Genomic DNA, 17,543 nt, shown 5'->3' with positions numbered 1-17,543 from the left:
AATTTGATATTTTCGTGGCTTCCACAAGTTAACATTTTCGAGTGACCTAATTTCTCGTACTCGTTGAGTGTGTTCCCCTTTCGGTGAGTACTCCGCCCGATTTATTGAGCAATAGACCCGTTGCTCATGTCATTCGTTGTGTGGGCTTCACGCTCGTTATCCTTACTTTTCTCTCTGTCGGGCCTCTCATGGCCCTAGTCATAAGTTATGGCAGCTCCGACTCACAACCACGGGGGAGAAGCAGCTCGACAAGTAGTAGAGGGGTGAAATTGTGAGACCGATAGGGAGAGTGTAACGACTCAGATCCACTGCTAGCAGATATTGTCCTCTCTGGGTTTTCCCTTTCGGGCTTCCCTCAAGACGTTAAAATGCGTCTACTAGGAGAAGGTTTCCACACCCTTATAAATGGTGGTAGGACATCACAATTCACCCCCTTCAGGGCCCGAAGGTTTCCACACCCTTTGTTTTCCTCCTTAACCCATGTAGGACATCACAATCCACCCCCTTCAGGGCTCAGCTTCCTCGGTGGGCACTCTTTTCTTCCTCCAATCGATCAGCTTCCTCGCTGGCACTCTTTTCTTCCTCCAATCGATGAGGGACCACCCCTAAATCCACCCCCCTTTGGGGCCAACGTCTTTACTGGCACACCGCCTCGTGTCTACTCCTTTTCGGAGAACAGTGAGAAGGCTGACACATCGTCCGGTGTCTAGCTCTGATACCATGCTAGCCCGATATTGTCCTCTTTAGGCTTTCCCTTTCGGGCTTTCCTCAAAGCTTTAAAATGCGTCTACTAGGGGAAGATTTCTACACGCTTATAAATATGGTGGTTTGTTCTCCTCCCGAGTCTGTGGGACATCACAGAGACGGACGAGCGGTCCGTCCCTTTGGAGATCTTTCACTTTTGGCAGTTCCACTATTTCTCTCGTAAATACATTTTTAGTGATTTTTTTGGAAAGTAAAAAGGAAAAAAAAAAAAAAAAAGTGCCAAATAAGTAATAATAACCCAACTCTTTTTATGTACCCGAATTACCCCCAACAAATTCAGCGCGAGACTTTAAAATCCATTGCTGGAAAGCTTTATAATAGTGTCCTTAATTCATCGGCAACAGCTCATCAAATTACCCCCACAATGGCAGTCGCAAACCTCCACAGGCTCCGCCAAATCCACCGTCTGCCGGCGATTAGCTACTCCAAATCCATTTTCACAAGAGGCTCAGCGTCGGCCGTCGCCTCGTCGGAAACCCCATCGTCCTCGTCCAAAAAGGTGTCAGATCGCATCGTCAAACTGTTCGCGATTGATCCGGAGGGCACGAAGAAGGAGATTGTCGGATTGACCGGCCAGACTCTTCTGAAGGCGCTCGCCAATCGGGGTCTGATTGACCCCGAATCTCATCGATTGGAAGACATCAGCGCGTGTTCGGCCGAATGCGAGGTCAGTATCGCTCAGGAGTGGCTCGAGAAGCTGCCGCCGCGGTCCTACGATGAGGAGTATGTGCTCAAGAGAAATTCTAGGGTTAGGGCTTTGAACAAGCACTCGAGGCTGGGCTGCCAGGTTATTCTCACCCCCGACCTTCAAGGTATGGTTGTTGCTGTCCCCGAGCCCAAACCTTGGGAGATTCCTTAAAAAAATTTACTCGTTTTTGCATCACTGAATCGTTGTTCTTCGGATCTTTTTTGGCTGTTTGGTTATTTAATAATTTGTACCTTCAATTGGTGCATTTGGTGGACGACTTGTTCTCTTTGCTTAAAAGATTATCCCCTAATTGCGTCGTTTTGATGCTTCTATATTATAGTTGTTCTGTGTCAAATTGTTTAATGGATATTTTTGTTTCCGGATTTTCTGTACCTCTTTGTTAAAGTAATGTAAACATTCTGAGAATGTATTTAGAGATTGGCAAGCAATTGTTAGGAACTTAGAATATGAAAATTTTTGGGTTCCATAGGATTGTGTCACTGCTTTGTTGTTCCAGGTAGAACCACTATGGCATGTCACTGATCTAGGGGCTAGTCATGAACTGTGATGTTCATAAACCTTGATTTCTTTAAAGGTATTGTTCCAAACAATGAGATAGAGTGAGATGGTTGTTCTTTGAGATCAGTCTATTAAAGAAATTAAAACGTTACTTGTTTGTCTTTGTGCACTAGTACTGCCTGAGTTATTTGGAAAATTTCTCCATGTTCACCCCTAAGAGAAGTCTTGTGAGACTTCTCGTGGGCACGTTGGTATTTAGGTTCTTTCTCTTCATAAAAATTGGAGGAGATATTGTTGAAGGTAGAAAATAAATGGAGGTATTATGTATACCTAAACAACTTAAGGAGAGAAGAACAAAAATCTTGTTTTTTTTTTTCTCTCAATCGCCTCGAGTCAAGGTTAAGGTTTACCTAATTTTTGGATGTATGTATGGACAAGCCCACCACTAGTAGATATCGTCCTCTTTGGGCTTTTTCTTTCGAACTTCCCCTCAAAGTTTGTAAAACACGTATGCTAGGGTGAGGTTTCCACATCTTTATAAAGAATTCTTTGTTCCCTTCTCCAACCGATGTGTGATCTCACAATCCACCCCCTTTGAGGCCCAGCATCATTGCTGACATTCGTTCCCCTCTTTAATCGATGTGGGATCTCACAATTCACCCCTTTCGGGGTCAGCGTCCTCGCTGACACTCGTTCTCCTCTCCAATTGACATGGGATCTTACACTAACTGATCAAGTATAGAGAAAGGAGATTGTAGGCTATGGGTGAAATTTATGGTAAAGATCAGCTTGTTGAATCTTACATGGATAGCTTGTAGTGATTGGCATTTAAAAGGCCTGTCTAGGCCTTTAGGTGTGCCTCACTTCCCTAAGTCATATGCTGTAATGCGGCTAATTCTTGTAATTACTTCTAATAAGAAATATGCTTTCTGGATGTTTATGCACTTAAACAACCTCTTATAAAAGCCTTTCTCTATCAGATCTTTAATATTTCCTTTTATCATTAAGTTTAATATTACATTTCATCAGATATATATAGGTCTCCTTTTCATAGCTTAAAGCTATGGGTCTCGAGTCACTGTCTGTGGTACCTTTTCTTATGTAGAATATTTTCTGAACTGGCTGATGTGAACACTGTAGCTGGACGATCAATGTTTGCTTATGTTAATGGCATATTAGATGCCGACGAGCCTTGGTATAGGACGGAGAGTATACGTAGGTTGGTTTGAGTTCATTTTTTTGAATCAACGATAAATTGACATGTCGCTACAACGAAGAGAAATTGATTCCTGAAGCGACATGTCAATTTCTCGTGACGGTTTTTCCATCCAAGCAGAACCACCAGATTACTTATCTTATTTTTTACTTCAGAAAACTAAACCATGGCGATTGTTGTTCGTTCATATTGAATCGACTTGGTTTAGTCAGCCTTTTTTTCTTCCAGTTTTGGCATGCACCCCTGAGCCTTTGTGAATAGGTCTGATACGATCATTGCCTTGAATAAAGAAAGGCAAGCATGATTTTGTAAGTGGTTATGGAGATTTCCTAATGAGCCTTTCAAAAGAATATGGGACTAGAGCTGTAACCTTCCCATAAGTGGCTGTCCTCGTTGCCTTGGAAAAGCCATTTCCATGCATAACTACTGAAAGGTTTCTTTTTGTTCATTCGAAATCGGTAATCGGTAATGGGGTAGAGTCGGTAGAGTCGCTCTGGGAAGATAGACGGGTTGGCGTCTTGGAGAATTTATTGAAGGCAATTGTTATAATGTGTCTGTCAATCTTATATTCGAGGGCTAGATCGAGAGCTAGCATTCTTATGATCGAGGACTAGATCGAGAGTTAGCGTCCTTATGATTTGGAATTGAGAGTTGATTCTTCTCATTCTCGTAAGGGCTAGATCGAGAGTTAGTGTTTTTATGAGTTTTGACATTTTTTTTCGTATGTGAGATTGAGAGGGAATCGTTTTTTTCCTTTAAATTACTTGTGTCAAATAATTTGAAATTTAAAATAATGACTCTTTTATTTTTTTAAATCCTACCTTCTTTTTTTTAAATGTTAATTTATTAAATTTTAGTGATGAAAAATTTCATGAATACTTTCACATTTAGGATTTTAACAAAAATAAAATAAATAAAATAAAAAAATAAGAAGAAAAAAGAAAATTACATTTTTGTTTCTAGAATAATGTTTAATATATATATATATTGAAATATATTAGAAATTTATTAAACATAAACTTAAATATATTTTAAAACTAAAAAACTATTGCACACTTTTAAAATTTATGAATTTATTTTCCACCAACTTAAATATCAATTACGCCTTAAGAACATAATTAGACTGGAAATATTAATTCAAATTAATAAAATATCGCTAAACATTTAACTCTATCTTAAAAAAATATTCAACTTTTATAATTCTTAATAATACCCATTAATTTTGAATAGAAACCGTTAATATTTTAAAAATACTTTTTTACACTTTCTTAAAAAAATAATCTTGCGTACAAAGTTAATATTAAAAAGTGAATAATTTATGAATTTATGAGGTGTCTATAGACGATATTCGTCCATATATTGAGGTAATTACTTTTTTAAATATTTTTTAAAAATTTATGAGTATTTTTTAAACGAGTATTTTTAGATTTTTTTTTTATTTTTTTTGAAAATTTAAAAAATTTATAGTATTTTTGAGATAAATAACAAAAAGAAAAGAAAAAACACAAATGGTTTCAAATCTATCGTCCTCGTAAAGCACTTAAAACGGAGCTTTAAAAAACAAATTAAAAATGGAAAATGAACAGTTTATGAGATCAAAACGGAACATTTTCTATTTATTTATTTTGTTTTTTCGTTCTTGTTTTCGTGTCAGTTCATACGTTACTCTCTAACTCGTTAATTTCCCGTTGAACTTGAATCGCCACTCTCTTTTTATTTCGCCGTCTTCCTCATCTTCTTCATCATCTCCCGCCCTTTCTTCTTCCCTGCATTTTACCAGTTTTTTCTCACTAATCCGACCTCATGATCGCCCTTCAATACCCCAATGTTCAAGGGTTTTAATCCTCTTCTGTTTTGTCGGTAAGCTTTCATTTACTCATTTACTCTTCCCTGAAAATCGGTGATTCTTTTTGCTTTCCCTTTTGTTTTCTATGTTTTTGGTGGTTGAATGTTCATATCGTTTCTCTCTGACTTTGTCTCGCCGTTATGGCTCGTGTTGAAGTCGGAGTTGGAAGGGTTTTAGTCTTCGTACCGTTTTATGAAATAGGAAATGAACTCAGTTTACCTTTTTTCTGTAATTTCATGCGAGTGCTTCGGTTGGCTCGATTTGATCGAAGAACAATGTGTTTTTGTGGCGGCTTGAATTTATTTTTCTTATCGCCGGCTGATATTGTCATCAAATCTTCTTTCTACGCAATCTTGGTTTCCATTAATAGGATTTTGCATTTAAAGACGGTTTTGAACCTTGCTTTAATTACAGAATTTCAAACGAGAAGGATAGTTCTTGTCTGGGAATTTTGGGTGTAAGTTTTCCTTTGGGGTAGTGTTGCTTTTTTGTTGATTTCCTCGAGGTTTTAGCCATCTCTTATGTCTTAGTTATCCTTGCTTGGTATTTCGTTGTTGGTTCCTTTTGGTATATGTATCTTGTTTCTCATCGTGTTTGTGAGATCTACCTTAGCTGAATGATTTCTTTTCCATTGACGAACTTTTGGCAATTTGTTCTTGAGCAATTGGTTAGCTCTGTCTGGATGCTCTTGTTTTATAGAATTTTTTTCAATTCTTGTGTTTCTTCTCTTCTTTTTCTCTCTTTTATATCTGTAACAGTAGCCTGTTTTTTTACAAGAACATAACCTGAGATTTTTCTTTTTTTTTTTTGATTTCCCCCCCTATATGCAGTACGTGATCTTTTAACTTTTACTTTTACCAATTGTGCTTCTCTCTTACAGTGTTTATGGGCTTCTCTGACTTATTGAATTTGCTATTCTCGGTGGGTGTTTGGTGTTCTGCATATATTGTTGCTGCAGTTATTGCATCATTGCGGATCATCTGCTGTCTTTGTCTGCTTTAAACTTGTGAGACAACTTGTAAGCTACCATGGGATATGCACAACTAGTTATTGGTCCTGCCGGCAGTGGCAAGGTGATGGATAAGTGCTCTATTCAGCTGTTCTTACCTTTTCTTACTTGTATTCCACTGTGTGATAACTAAAAATTAGCATCTAACATTTCAATGGACATGGCATAGCTTTTGAATATACGTTTCACGCATTATGGATAGTCATCGCATCAAACTACTATAGTTTGCTGTATTTGGAGTATTTTTTTGTTAATATGCTCTTAAATGAATCCAGAATCATAATTTGTTCTTGTCTGATTATTAATCAGTAGTTGTTTCTTTATGAAAATGTGGCTATGTATTCCAGAAAATAGCAGCTATTTCCTTTCCATTGTTTGATTCCATCTATGAACCATTTTGGTCTAAAATGCTGATTGATTTTAACTAACTTCATCGAAGTTTTTACTTGAATCAGTCAACTTACTGCTCTAGCTTGCACCAACACTGCAAGACGGTTGGCCGAACTATGCATGTTGTGAATCTTGACCCTGCTGCCGAACATTTTGACTATCCTGTAGCCATGGGTAGGCGTACATTACTTTGACGATCTTATGAGTTCAAATGACTAACACACTAAACTTAAGTGATTTGTATTGCATGCTTACAGATATTAGGGAGCTCGTTTCATTGGATGACGTTATGGAGGAGCTTGGACTTGGTCCTAATGGTGGCCTTCTATACTGCATGGAGTATCCTTAAGTGATTATGCCCTTTTTCTCCTTGACGTTGTGGGATTCAGTCACTGTAAATTCAAAAAACATGTTTTTGTATATTGTGTATTTATCCATCAGTCATCATCCATCCACCCACCCACCCAAGAAAAAGAAAAAAAAAACTTCGGTTCATTTAATGAATGAACAGTTCCTTTTATTTCTGAAGTTGTGGGCAAAGATTTATAGAGTGTGTTCTTTAAAACCTTGTGAATTACCTTAATCTTTTATTAGACATCTTGAAGAAAATCTAGATGATTGGTTGACAGAAGAATTGGATAACTACATGGATGATGACTACTTAGTCTTTGACTGCCCAGGTTTGCACTGTTCTCTTGTGTGCTTGTGTTTGTGTATTGTTTAAACTGATAGATGGCTATCATACAGTTGTAGTTTGTATGAGGATAAATATACTTAAATACTATGATTAATACTCTTACTACTTTAAGTTTCAACTTTTATAGTTTAGTCTTATCTATAGTTTCTTTCTTTTACCTTTCTGTCAAAGTTTTGTTTTTCTAAGTCTTTGTTAAGATGTATCGGTAGTTTTTTGCTCAGGAGATTATTTTGGGTTTCATACTTCTGCTATACTGTTTGGTATGATGTAATTATAGCTATAAATGAGAATGACTTCCTAGGTTCTTTAGAAAATCATCGAACAAAAAAGGGTGATCTAACTAAAGAGGTAAGAGAAATTGGGCAGTGTGCCAACGAGGACGCTGGGGAACAAGGGGGGTGGATTGTGATTGTGAGATTCCACATCGGTCGGAGAGGAGAACAAAACATTATTTATTAAAGTGTGGAAACCTCTCTCAAGTAGACGCGTTTTAAAATCACGAGGCAGACAGTATGGAAAGGATGAAAAGGACAGCAAATGTTGTATGAAAAAGTAGAAGCAATAAATCTCACACTAGCAAATACAGTAGGGAAAGGACATCAGCATAAAAAGGTGAAGTTCTTTCCTTTGGGAAATAGCGCAAAAAGCCATTAGCACAAGTGAAAAACTCTAAAAAAGAATGTCTTACATCACTCCTCCGAATTGGTGTCCATTATGCAAGAAAGAAAACAAATCACAAAGCCACTTGTTTATGCAATGCACATACATTAAGAATCTCTGGACAACAATTCTCAATATATTCGGATGACATCTCACATTTCCTAGGGAGGTAAATGAATTTTTGGATATGGCCTTAACGTTCCACCCTTTCAAGAATGCAAAAGCCCTATTATGGAAAAACTTCATCATAGCTTTTTTTTAGAATATGTGGAAAGAAAGAAATCAGAGAATATTTGCAAGACACAGACTTACACAAAACTTTTCGACAATGTTGTTTACCAAACTATATCTTGGTGTAAACTGTCCAATATTTGTACTTCCTATAGGTATACTGCCCTCATTGCAAATTGGGAAGGTCTTTTATAAACACCATGGATTATACATCCCTTTTATAAATTTCAATCATCAATAAAATTGTCTCTTATCAAAAAAAAAAAAAAAAAAAAAAAAAAAAAAAAAAAAAAAAAAAAAAAAAAAAANCTTACGGTGAGCTTGAACTATTACAAATACTAACCGTAAAAGAGTTTTCTTTAGGAGCATTTCCTTGTCACTGAAGTAGAAGTGTGCTTGTATGTGTAGCATATATTGACTACATTGGGATTAAAAATTGCAAATACGAAAACCAACTTGATCTCATACTACACCTAATAAATCCGAGTATCAGTCATCTTATTCTAGAACAGATCTTACCTACTCAAGATACTACGACGTTAAACATAGTTGATTTTCATGCTAGAATTGGGTATTCAATATTTATCACTTTTGGCTACCATGTAGGTCAGATAGAGCTCTTTTCCCATGTTCCTGTTCTTAAGAACTTTGTGGAGCATTTAAGGCGAAAAAATTTCAATGTCTGTGCTGTGTATTTGCTTGATTCTCAGGTCTGTAAATTCTAAGTTCATAACTTTCTATCACCTCAGTACTGCCTTGCTCTGTTCTTTACTCGTATAGTGACAATTGGCCTATGTATCAGTTCATGACAGACATCACAAAGTTTATTAGTGGTTGTATGGCATCTCTTTCAGCAATGGTTCAACTTGAATTGCCACATATTAACATCCTCTCCAAAATGGATCTTGTGACCAACAAAAAGGATATTGAAGAGTATGTATCTTCTTCACCATCTGCTCCTGAGCTAACTATTCCAGTCAAATTTTCCTTCATTGTTCTAAATTCTTGACTTAAACTCTAGCTTCTTAAATCCGGAGCCTCGAGTTTTGTTGTCAGAGTTGAATCAACGTATGGCTCCACAATTTTCAAAGCTAAATAAAGCTCTTATTGAACTGGTGAGCAGCTTACAGTTTTTTCATACATTACTCAAGTTTCCGGTGCATGGTTGAGAATTTTTGTCTGCAGTCTAAACATAACAATCATTCGTTTAGAATGGAAGGTGATATTTTATCATAATGTTTGGAAAGATCATTGAAAATACTTTTAGTTTTTATGCACGTTAATTTATATTCCCAATTATGTTCTTTTGTAATTTGCAATGAATGAGAATGTTGGTTTTGTATTTATTTACATTCATTTATTATTTTAGGTGGACGAATATAACATGGTGAGTTTTGTGCCACTTGACTTGAGGAAAGAAAGCAGGTACTCTTTTTTTCTGTGCACTCACCTCCCCATGTACTTCTGTTTCTTGGATTTTTTTTGTTTGGTTTGGTTTGGTTTGACAAGATTATTTTGTGTATACTTATGATCATTTTGGATATTTTCTAGTTGGAATTAAGAATTTTTCTGCTACTAATGGTTTTGTGTTTACTAAGTTTGTGTATTTTCACAGTTGAGTTTGTGCATTTATGACTTGTTGTGGGTGTTTCAATAGTTGAAGTTTGTGCAATTTATTGGTTAATTCTTGAACGATCTTTTTATTCAAATCTGGGGTTCGATAGAATGAAATTGAAAGTTTAAGGTTCTTGTATCGACACGAGCATGGAGTTTAGAAATTTACTTTTTTTCTTTCTATATTACCAGTTCCATAGTCCTCGAACAAATGATCGGAAATATAACGACACAACAGGAAGATCTTATTCTTTTCTCCTGGCTTTATACTTCGGCTTTGAGATGTTGCAGTTCATTTGAATTGGGTTTACTGTTGCATTGACTTGTCTTTGAAGGCCAAGCCTGATATGAATCGTTTGTTTGAACAGTATAAGATACGTGTTGGCTCAAATAGATATCTGCATTCAATACGGTGAAGATGCAGATGTGAAGATTAAGGATATTGATCCAGAGGATGATGATTAAATTCCACTTCCTTTTCCATTGAACTCTTAAGATAGGATGTTCTTTTTGGGGTCTCTTTGATACTTTGTATGAACTTCACCAAGATCAAATCAGAGTTTGAATCTTTTTGAGTTTCAACTATATACATACAGAGAATCTATGGATATGTCAAAATCTTTGTGTTGATGATAAGGCTGTTTCTAAGTTAATAAGAAAGGTAGAGATGATGGTTCATATGAATAAAGAGTGCTATTACAAATTTAAGTGGGAGAGTCCACAATATATCTACATTATATGTACAATACTCACAACAGAACCACTAAAACCACTGCAGTGGAACTGTCCAGGCTATGTTCTGGCCAAGCTCCNCTCTTTTTTTCTGTGCACTCACCTCCCCATGTACTTCTGTTTCTTGGATTTTTTTTGTTTGGTTTGGTTTGGTTTGACAAGATTATTTTGTGTATACTTATGATCATTTTGGATATTTTCTAGTTGGAATTAAGAATTTTTCTGCTACTAATGGTTTTGTGTTTACTAAGTTTGTGTATTTTCACAGTTGAGTTTGTGCATTTATGACTTGTTGTGGGTGTTTCAATAGTTGAAGTTTGTGCAATTTATTGGTTAATTCTTGAACGATCTTTTTATTCAAATCTGGGGTTCGATAGAATGAAATTGAAAGTTTAAGGTTCTTGTATCGACACGAGCATGGAGTTTAGAAATTTACTTTTTTTCTTTCTATATTACCAGTTCCATAGTCCTCGAACAAATGATCGGAAATATAACGACACAACAGGAAGATCTTATTCTTTTCTCCTGGCTTTATACTTCGGCTTTGAGATGTTGCAGTTCATTTGAATTGGGTTTACTGTTGCATTGACTTGTCTTTGAAGGCCAAGCCTGATATGAATCGTTTGTTTGAACAGTATAAGATACGTGTTGGCTCAAATAGATATCTGCATTCAATACGGTGAAGATGCAGATGTGAAGATTAAGGATATTGATCCAGAGGATGATGATTAAATTCCACTTCCTTTTCCATTGAACTCTTAAGATAGGATGTTCTTTTTGGGGTCTCTTTGATACTTTGTATGAACTTCACCAAGATCAAATCAGAGTTTGAATCTTTTTGAGTTTCAACTATATACATACAGAGAATCTATGGATATGTCAAAATCTTTGTGTTGATGATAAGGCTGTTTCTAAGTTAATAAGAAAGGTAGAGATGATGGTTCATATGAATAAAGAGTGCTATTACAAATTTAAGTGGGAGAGTCCACAATATATCTACATTATATGTACAATACTCACAACAGAACCACTAAAACCACTGCAGTGGAACTGTCCAGGCTATGTTCTGGCCAAGCTCCAAGCAAAACAGAATCTAGAACCCTACATGTCTAGATTCCACCAAAAAGAATTAAAACAAAGAAAGACATGGAGAAGCAGCTTAGATTCTACATTTACAAACCATTCCTCACTTGGAATTTTAGGGAGAGAAAACAAAACCCAGATGCACACAGCTGCCAAAGATATAATTCATAACTAAAGAATTTATTCCTCTTTTACACAATAGTGAAGAAACTGATGAAGATCATACCCTTCAATAGTTGATGAAATTGAGAAAGTTCTCTTCCTATGATTTTGCTTTCCCTGTGCTTCCATCTCTTTGATTCCGAAAATGGCTGAGTAGCTGTTGTGCCTGCAATATGAGGAAAAGTGTTATTCTCCTCCTTTTCCACTCTTCCCTTGCATCGTTCTTGTACGAATGATGTAAAGTACAACGGAATCAAGTTTCTTGTATAGTTCTAGATCAACCGAACTGTCATTGAGATAAAATGTAAAAGAATACAAAGGATACTTGACAAGCCAGCCAAACAAAAAAACTGGGCAGACAAAAGTCAAGCCCTCAGAGTGAGAAGGGGTGTTTGCGTCTAAAGATTTTCGTAGTTATTCGTTCGGACTTTTTCTTCGGAAAAACAAATGTTATTGGTTAGCTTAATCCTAATATGATTCATGACGCGAAAAGCAAAAGGCTGTGGATTCATAGCATGAAATTACAAAAAAAAAGGGGAATCCCAAGGAGAATTACAGACATCTCCCATTGAAAAGGAGGGTAGAATAGATACCTTTTCTTTTGCTCTAGGTGTGCCAGACTGAGATAGGGCGACGAGAGGTGGAACGGCTCCTTCTTGGAGAACCAGGGTACAAAACTTGGGACTATGAAGGCATAGTTGCAACAGAATAGATGCAGCATTTTCCTTTCCTCTCATAGATCCACATTCAACAATTTCTACCAACAAGGGTATACCCCCTTCCCGAGCAATTGCCAATCGTCCCTCCGAAATTGTCGACAAATTAGCAAGAAGTGCAGCAGCCTTATCAACCATACCTGTAGTAGTGGCTAGTAGCCCAACAAGGTACTTAACTGCTCCTGCTTGAACTATACGAGCCTTATTTTCATGAAAAATTGATAAGTTGAACAAAGCAGTGGCTGCATCTTTCTTACCCCTCAGTGTACCCTCACCTAAGAGATTGACCAAGGCTTTAACTGCACCAGACCGACCGATTTTGGCCTTGTATTCTTCCAATACAGAGAGACTGAATAAAGTTGCTGCAGAATTTTCTTTAGCAGTAGATGTTCCTGTCTTCAAGACATGAATAAGTGGTTCTATAGCTCCTCCTTGTGCAATCATGACTTTATTATTTTCATTAATTGACAGGTTTAAGAGAGCTGTCACTGCATGCTCTTGTATCTGCTTTCCATCTGAATATAACAGTGAAAGTAAGGGGCCTATAGCCCCACATTGGCCTATTATAACACGGTTCTCTACGTTATCCTTGGCAAGAAGCCTTAATTCTTCTGCAGCTTTCATTTTAACTTCATCCTTTTGGCTCTGAAGGTCTGCAACTAATTTCTTGATATGCAAATCCCCCGATGAGTTATCGGATTCAGGTTCGACTGGAACTAAGTTACAGGTTGTACTATTACAGTTTCCATTCTCCACCATGCCTGTTTCTGTTTTACAAGCCTGTAATTGTCCACCTTCTAATGATGAATTCAACCCCGATGCTTCATTATGAGATGCAGTAGGATGTTCTGATGTGATTTCGTGTTTAGTTGATATCTTCAACACCTCATTAAGTGCCGATGGAACATAATCAATGCTAGATAAGGCACTGGAGGCTGATACACTCCTGCTGTAGATATATGACTGCTGAGGGGAAGGGTGGTCAAACTTTTCGGTTTCGTTTCTCTGGCCTTCATTAGATTTCCCCCCAATTAAATTAGTAAAAACGTCCCCATTTTGCTTGTTAGAACCCTTTTCAACTTCAGGAGATGATCGAGAGCTATCACTTCGATTTGAATCCTGCTGAGACAATTGAACCAACGATGATAAACTGGAAATATTCAGTTTGTTTTCATCGCACCAACTCAAAATCATGGCTTTAACAGTGTAATTGGGAATGAGATTTGTATGCGTGAGCGTCTGATGAGTGTTGGGGCAGATGTTCAGCCCACTATCTATCCACTTTTGAATGGAGGACCTGTCATAAGTTTGGCCAGACGCCACAATTACTGGATCAAGCATCAGTTCCAACGACAATGGACAGCGGAAGTATGAAGGAACTGATACTCCATTTATCCCATGAAAATAGTCCTTTCTAATCATCCAATCTCGTATACGGATAATTAGATCCATAATTTCGTTGATCCGATATAGCTGCTCTTTCGCATTGTTTTGTTCAGCATCGATTCTCTCCTTTTCGACTGCTATAGTCTCCTTCAGAAGTTCTTGATTCGACATCAAATGAAGAACTTCGATAATTTTTAGAAGATCTTCGGAGTTCGGACCAATGCCACTCCTTTGACTAATTAAAGCCTCTTCTATAGATTCAGATATCCTTTCCTGCTTCAATGATTGAAGACCTTCAAGACATTTCTGGACAGTTCATTAGATGTCAATGTTATTTGTGTCAAATAACCAGACAAGATGTATCAAAATCAAGAGAACTCCTTAGATTTCATAAATGTTTCCAAATTTATACATACCTGAACAGCATTTAGACTTGAGCTACATGATGCTGATTCCGACAACTTCCATACAATCTCACAAATCTCTTGTAAAGAGCTTTGAATCTTTATAAGCAGCGGATCACATTTCAAAGCCTAAGACGATGCAAAACAAGAGAAATTACTAATGTTTGGATGATAGAAGAATTGAATTTGGAATATAAGAGAAAGCTGATTCTTGAGGTAACTTACGCTGCAAATTTTGCTCATCTTTGGACACCAGTTTTCAATGAACTCCCGAGCGTCATTAACAGCGATATCCAGAGACTCACATTCTCTATAAAGTAACTCATCGGAGGATAGTTTGAGACTAACGACATCATCAAGCACGAGTTTCAGATGTTTCAAGACAACAGCAAGATTCTTGCAGTTCTTAGGAAGAGGCAAAGACTTTGTAGTATGGCATGAAACTAGATGAATGAATCTGGAAATACTGTTAATTAGACATTGTACAGAGGCTGTTCCCATTTGTCCTGATTCCAAGGATATATGACAACATTAGCAACAGGCAAACACAATATATGGGCTAAAACTAGTATGAATATAAGGTCCTCACGAAGACAAGATATTGATTTACATTAACGTTAAAGAAGATAATTGTAACAGTTCAAGTCTCGGCTAACAAATATTGTCCTATTTGGGCTTCCCCTCAAGGTTTTTTAAAATGCATCTGCTAGGGAGAGGTTTCCACACCCTTATAATGAATGCTTCGTTCTCCACCCCAGCCGATGTGAAATCTCACAATCCACATTTTAAAAACCTCAAGGAGAAACCAAAGAGGACAATGTCTGCTAGCGATGGGCTTGGGGCGTTACAATAATGAACATTCATCTACTTCAAAACAGAGATTTCACAACTCAAGTCCACCCATGAGGTGAATACAATCGGTCACAAAATAACAAGTGTTAAACAGAAACGTTTTATAGGGAAGAAGAAGAAGAAGGTAACATTAAGAACAGATTTAAGCATCATCCAGAACCATCAAGTAATCTACTCTACCAACCAGGCAAACATAGAACTTGTCCAAAGAACTTAAGGTTTCTTGTGTTCAAAGATAGAAATTCCATCACACTTGCAAGAACACCTCCAATTTTTTTCCACCATCTAGTAAGTATAAAGGATCTGGGAAATTCAACTAATATCATCCCTTCAGAGGATCATTCTAATGAAAGCATTTCAGCAGTAGAAACAAGGACTCCTAGAAGTAGTAAAATTTAACTATCACCTTGAGACTCGCCTTCACGCAAGGCTCTAACTTTTGGCCTCGAGACATGCATCGTTTTGCACCATAAGAGGCTTACACCTCTACGAAAATGCACCAAGGCTTCAAGTCTCTATGCCTAGTAAATGATTAGAACAATAGTATTAATTTGCCTCATTCTTCAATGTTTTAAACAACTATTGAGGCTAAACCTTGAGACTCGCCTTCACGCAAGGCTCTAACTCTTGGCCTCGAGACTTGCATCGTTTCGTACCATAAGAGGTTTACACCTCTACGAAAACGCACTGAGGCTTCAAGTCTCTATGCCTAGCAAATGATTATAAGAATAGAATTAATTTGCCTCATCCTTCAAAACTATACACATTAGAGTTCTAACAATTTGAAGTATTACTACTTTACTACATTGAAAATCATTGCATTTGATACAAGATAAAATTACAAGAAGGAAGACCAAGCAAGGCCAAGCCTGTTAAAGATATCACCACATTCATTTCTCACATAAATCCCTATGAATTAGCAGCCAGCTTAAGAACTCACTCACCAAGAACCCTAATCCAATCTAACCATGGACACTTAGTTAAACCGATTCCATTGTAACACAGTTCTGTATTCCTTCACTCGATAAACAGAAGATTTCCAAATCCAGGAAACACCCCAAAACCCACATCGCAACCACGAGAAAAGACGAACAAAATTTCACAACAATTTCTTAAAAAAAAAAACAGAGATTAAAACTCATCATTCGGAGCCATACACACATTGATGAACAAAGGGATTAACATTATTACCTGCAACTTGAAAGAGGCGAATCACGGCACAACCGGATCGAAGAGGAAAACCATTTCACAAGAATCCTCCCCAGAAACTAAACGATGAGAAACTCCTTGGCACCGTTTTGCAATATCGCCTCGAAGCGAGCGAAACAGAGGTGGAATGAAAGGGGGAAAATGGGAGAAATGGCGGATTGCTTCCAGTGGGTATCTCGGTTGCAGAGGTTTGTTGTTTTGTAATGGTGAAAAAAAGGGTATGGAAGAAACTGAAAGGGAATGGAAGATTGAAAAATGGGGAATCGAGAAATCCCCACGAAGAAATGTGAATTTCTTAAGGACAATGATTGGATCAAAGGGTAAACGAGAGAAGAACTAATTTTGAGTTCTTTTAATGGATAATGAGAAGTCATGGCTTCCAATAGATATGGATTCCCTCACTCCGCCCTGCACAAACGTGGATCGTCTTTGTGAATTTACGATTATACCCCTCTTCTAAGGCTTTTATTTATTTCTTTCTTTATTATTGTATCATTAACCATTTCTTTCTTTTGGTGTGATGAACTTAGTCGACTGATTTCTGCATTAACCATTTCTTCCTTTTGGTGTGAGGAACTTATTATGATTGCTACTGGATTGGCCGTCGTGCTTGCTTCTATTGAACCTGGGGTTGGTCAAGGCACTGCTGCGGGCCAAGCTGTAGGAGGGATCGCGAGACAACCCGAGGCAGAGGGAAAAATCCGAGGTATTTTATTGCTTAGTCTCGCTTTTATGGAAGCTTTAACAATTTATGGACTGGTTGTAGCATTAGCACTTTTATTTGCGAATCCTTTTGTTTAATCCTAAAAAAATTACGTATTTTTTTCGTATTTTATTTACTTGGACTTGCTGCTCTTGCTTTTTCGAATTATATGCTCGAGTTATATGAAGCTTTCACTCCTACAATTACTTATTCGTTGGGACAATAACCTATGGGAAGGATTGATTTGAGGATGAGGCATTAGCATACTGACTCGCCTTCTTCCTTCCCTTTTTTAGTCCAATCTCGAATGGAACTNAGATGGTCAGGCGTTGATGAGCTCATTGAACTATCTGTTTAATTGAAACAAATATAATCCTCTAATAACTTGATGACAATATGTTTCTTAACCAGTTGAATTATGCTTAAATTATTGTGAAATTAAGATAATAATATTTTCTTGTAAGCGGTTATATATCTTAATTTCACGATAATTTAAGCATAATTCAACTCGTTAAGAAACATATTGTCATCCCGTTATTAAAGGATTATATTTTTTTAATTATTAAAACAAAAATCTATGAATAGATTGTGATGTACATCGATGTGAAAACGATGTTATATATGAGGCAGTAAAAAATGTGTAGAGCTCAATGGGAGGGGT

The 17,543-nt window shown here is 37.0% G+C and overlaps 3 protein-coding genes across 9 annotated transcripts; 2 read left to right on the top strand and 1 right to left on the bottom strand.

Annotated features, from left to right (window-relative positions):
- Positions 1-1,060: 1,060 nt before the first annotated feature.
- LOC111778155 (putidaredoxin-like) lies at positions 1,061-1,889 on the top strand. Its single transcript, XM_023657828.1, has one exon. The coding sequence runs from the start codon at positions 1,130-1,132 to the stop codon at positions 1,622-1,624; it is 495 nt and encodes a 164-aa protein (XP_023513596.1). The 5' UTR covers positions 1,061-1,129; the 3' UTR covers positions 1,625-1,889.
- A 2,912-nt stretch (positions 1,890-4,801) lies between these two features.
- Positions 4,802-10,205, top strand: LOC111778411 (GPN-loop GTPase 3-like). Of its 6 annotated transcripts, none has more exons than XM_023658211.1 (10): positions 4,802-5,048; positions 5,993-6,107; positions 6,499-6,607; positions 6,691-6,772; positions 7,028-7,113; positions 8,628-8,731; positions 8,824-8,954; positions 9,043-9,136; positions 9,391-9,446; positions 9,828-10,205. In XM_023658211.1, the coding sequence occupies exons 2-10, from the start codon at positions 6,063-6,065 to the stop codon at positions 9,955-9,957; spliced, it is 837 nt and encodes a 278-aa protein (XP_023513979.1). In that variant the 5' UTR covers positions 4,802-5,048; positions 5,993-6,062; the 3' UTR covers positions 9,958-10,205. The 6 variants fall into 6 exon arrangements, with proteins under 6 accessions (XP_023513979.1, XP_023513976.1, XP_023513982.1 ...); XM_023658208.1 differs by having other exon boundaries at positions 5,915-6,107; XM_023658214.1 differs by having other exon boundaries at positions 4,805-5,048; positions 5,915-6,107; positions 10,004-10,205.
- A 1,055-nt stretch (positions 10,206-11,260) lies between these two features.
- On the bottom strand, positions 11,261-16,653 carry LOC111778410 (U-box domain-containing protein 3-like). Of its 2 annotated transcripts, XM_023658206.1 has the most exons (7): positions 16,162-16,653; positions 15,577-15,679; positions 15,377-15,491; positions 14,344-14,624; positions 14,131-14,247; positions 12,206-14,020; positions 11,261-11,778 (listed from the first exon to the last, which is right to left on the bottom strand). In XM_023658206.1, the coding sequence occupies exons 3-7, from the start codon at positions 15,426-15,428 to the stop codon at positions 11,713-11,715; spliced, it is 2,331 nt and encodes a 776-aa protein (XP_023513974.1). In that variant the 5' UTR covers positions 15,429-15,491; positions 15,577-15,679; positions 16,162-16,653; the 3' UTR covers positions 11,261-11,712. The 2 variants fall into 2 exon arrangements, with proteins under 2 accessions (XP_023513974.1, XP_023513975.1); XM_023658207.1 differs by lacking the exons at positions 15,377-15,491; positions 15,577-15,679 and having other exon boundaries at positions 16,162-16,652.
- Between the last annotated feature and the right edge of the window lie 890 nt (positions 16,654-17,543).

This window comes from Cucurbita pepo, chromosome LG17, assembly GCF_002806865.2.
Source record: "Cucurbita pepo subsp. pepo cultivar mu-cu-16 chromosome LG17, ASM280686v2, whole genome shotgun sequence".
Taxonomy (NCBI): domain Eukaryota; kingdom Viridiplantae; phylum Streptophyta; class Magnoliopsida; order Cucurbitales; family Cucurbitaceae; genus Cucurbita; species Cucurbita pepo.
This window is presented reverse-complemented; position numbering and strand designations above follow the sequence as displayed.

Coding starts and splice junctions, on each gene's coding strand:
- LOC111778411 (XM_023658211.1), top strand. CDS start 6,063: ATGGGATATGCACAACTAGTTATTGGTCCTGCCGGCAGTGGCAAG. Junction 8,732..8,823: donor TGTATTTGCTTGATTCTCAG/GTCTGTAAATTC, acceptor CCTATGTATCAG/TTCATGACAGACATCACAAA. Junction 9,137..9,390: donor ATAAAGCTCTTATTGAACTG/GTGAGCAGCTTA, acceptor TTATTATTTTAG/GTGGACGAATATAACATGGT.
- LOC111778410 (XM_023658206.1), bottom strand. CDS start 15,428: ATGCATGTCTCGAGGCCAAAAGTTAGAGCCTTGCGTGAAGGCGAGTCT. Junction 14,625..15,376: donor GCGTGAAGGCGAGTCTCAAG/GTGATAGTTAAA, acceptor CCTTGGAATCAG/GACAAATGGGAACAGCCTCT. Junction 14,248..14,343: donor AGATGAGCAAAATTTGCAGC/GTAAGTTACCTC, acceptor GCATCGTCTTAG/GCTTTGAAATGTGATCCGCT.
- LOC111778155 (XM_023657828.1), top strand. CDS start 1,130: ATGGCAGTCGCAAACCTCCACAGGCTCCGCCAAATCCACCGTCTGCCG.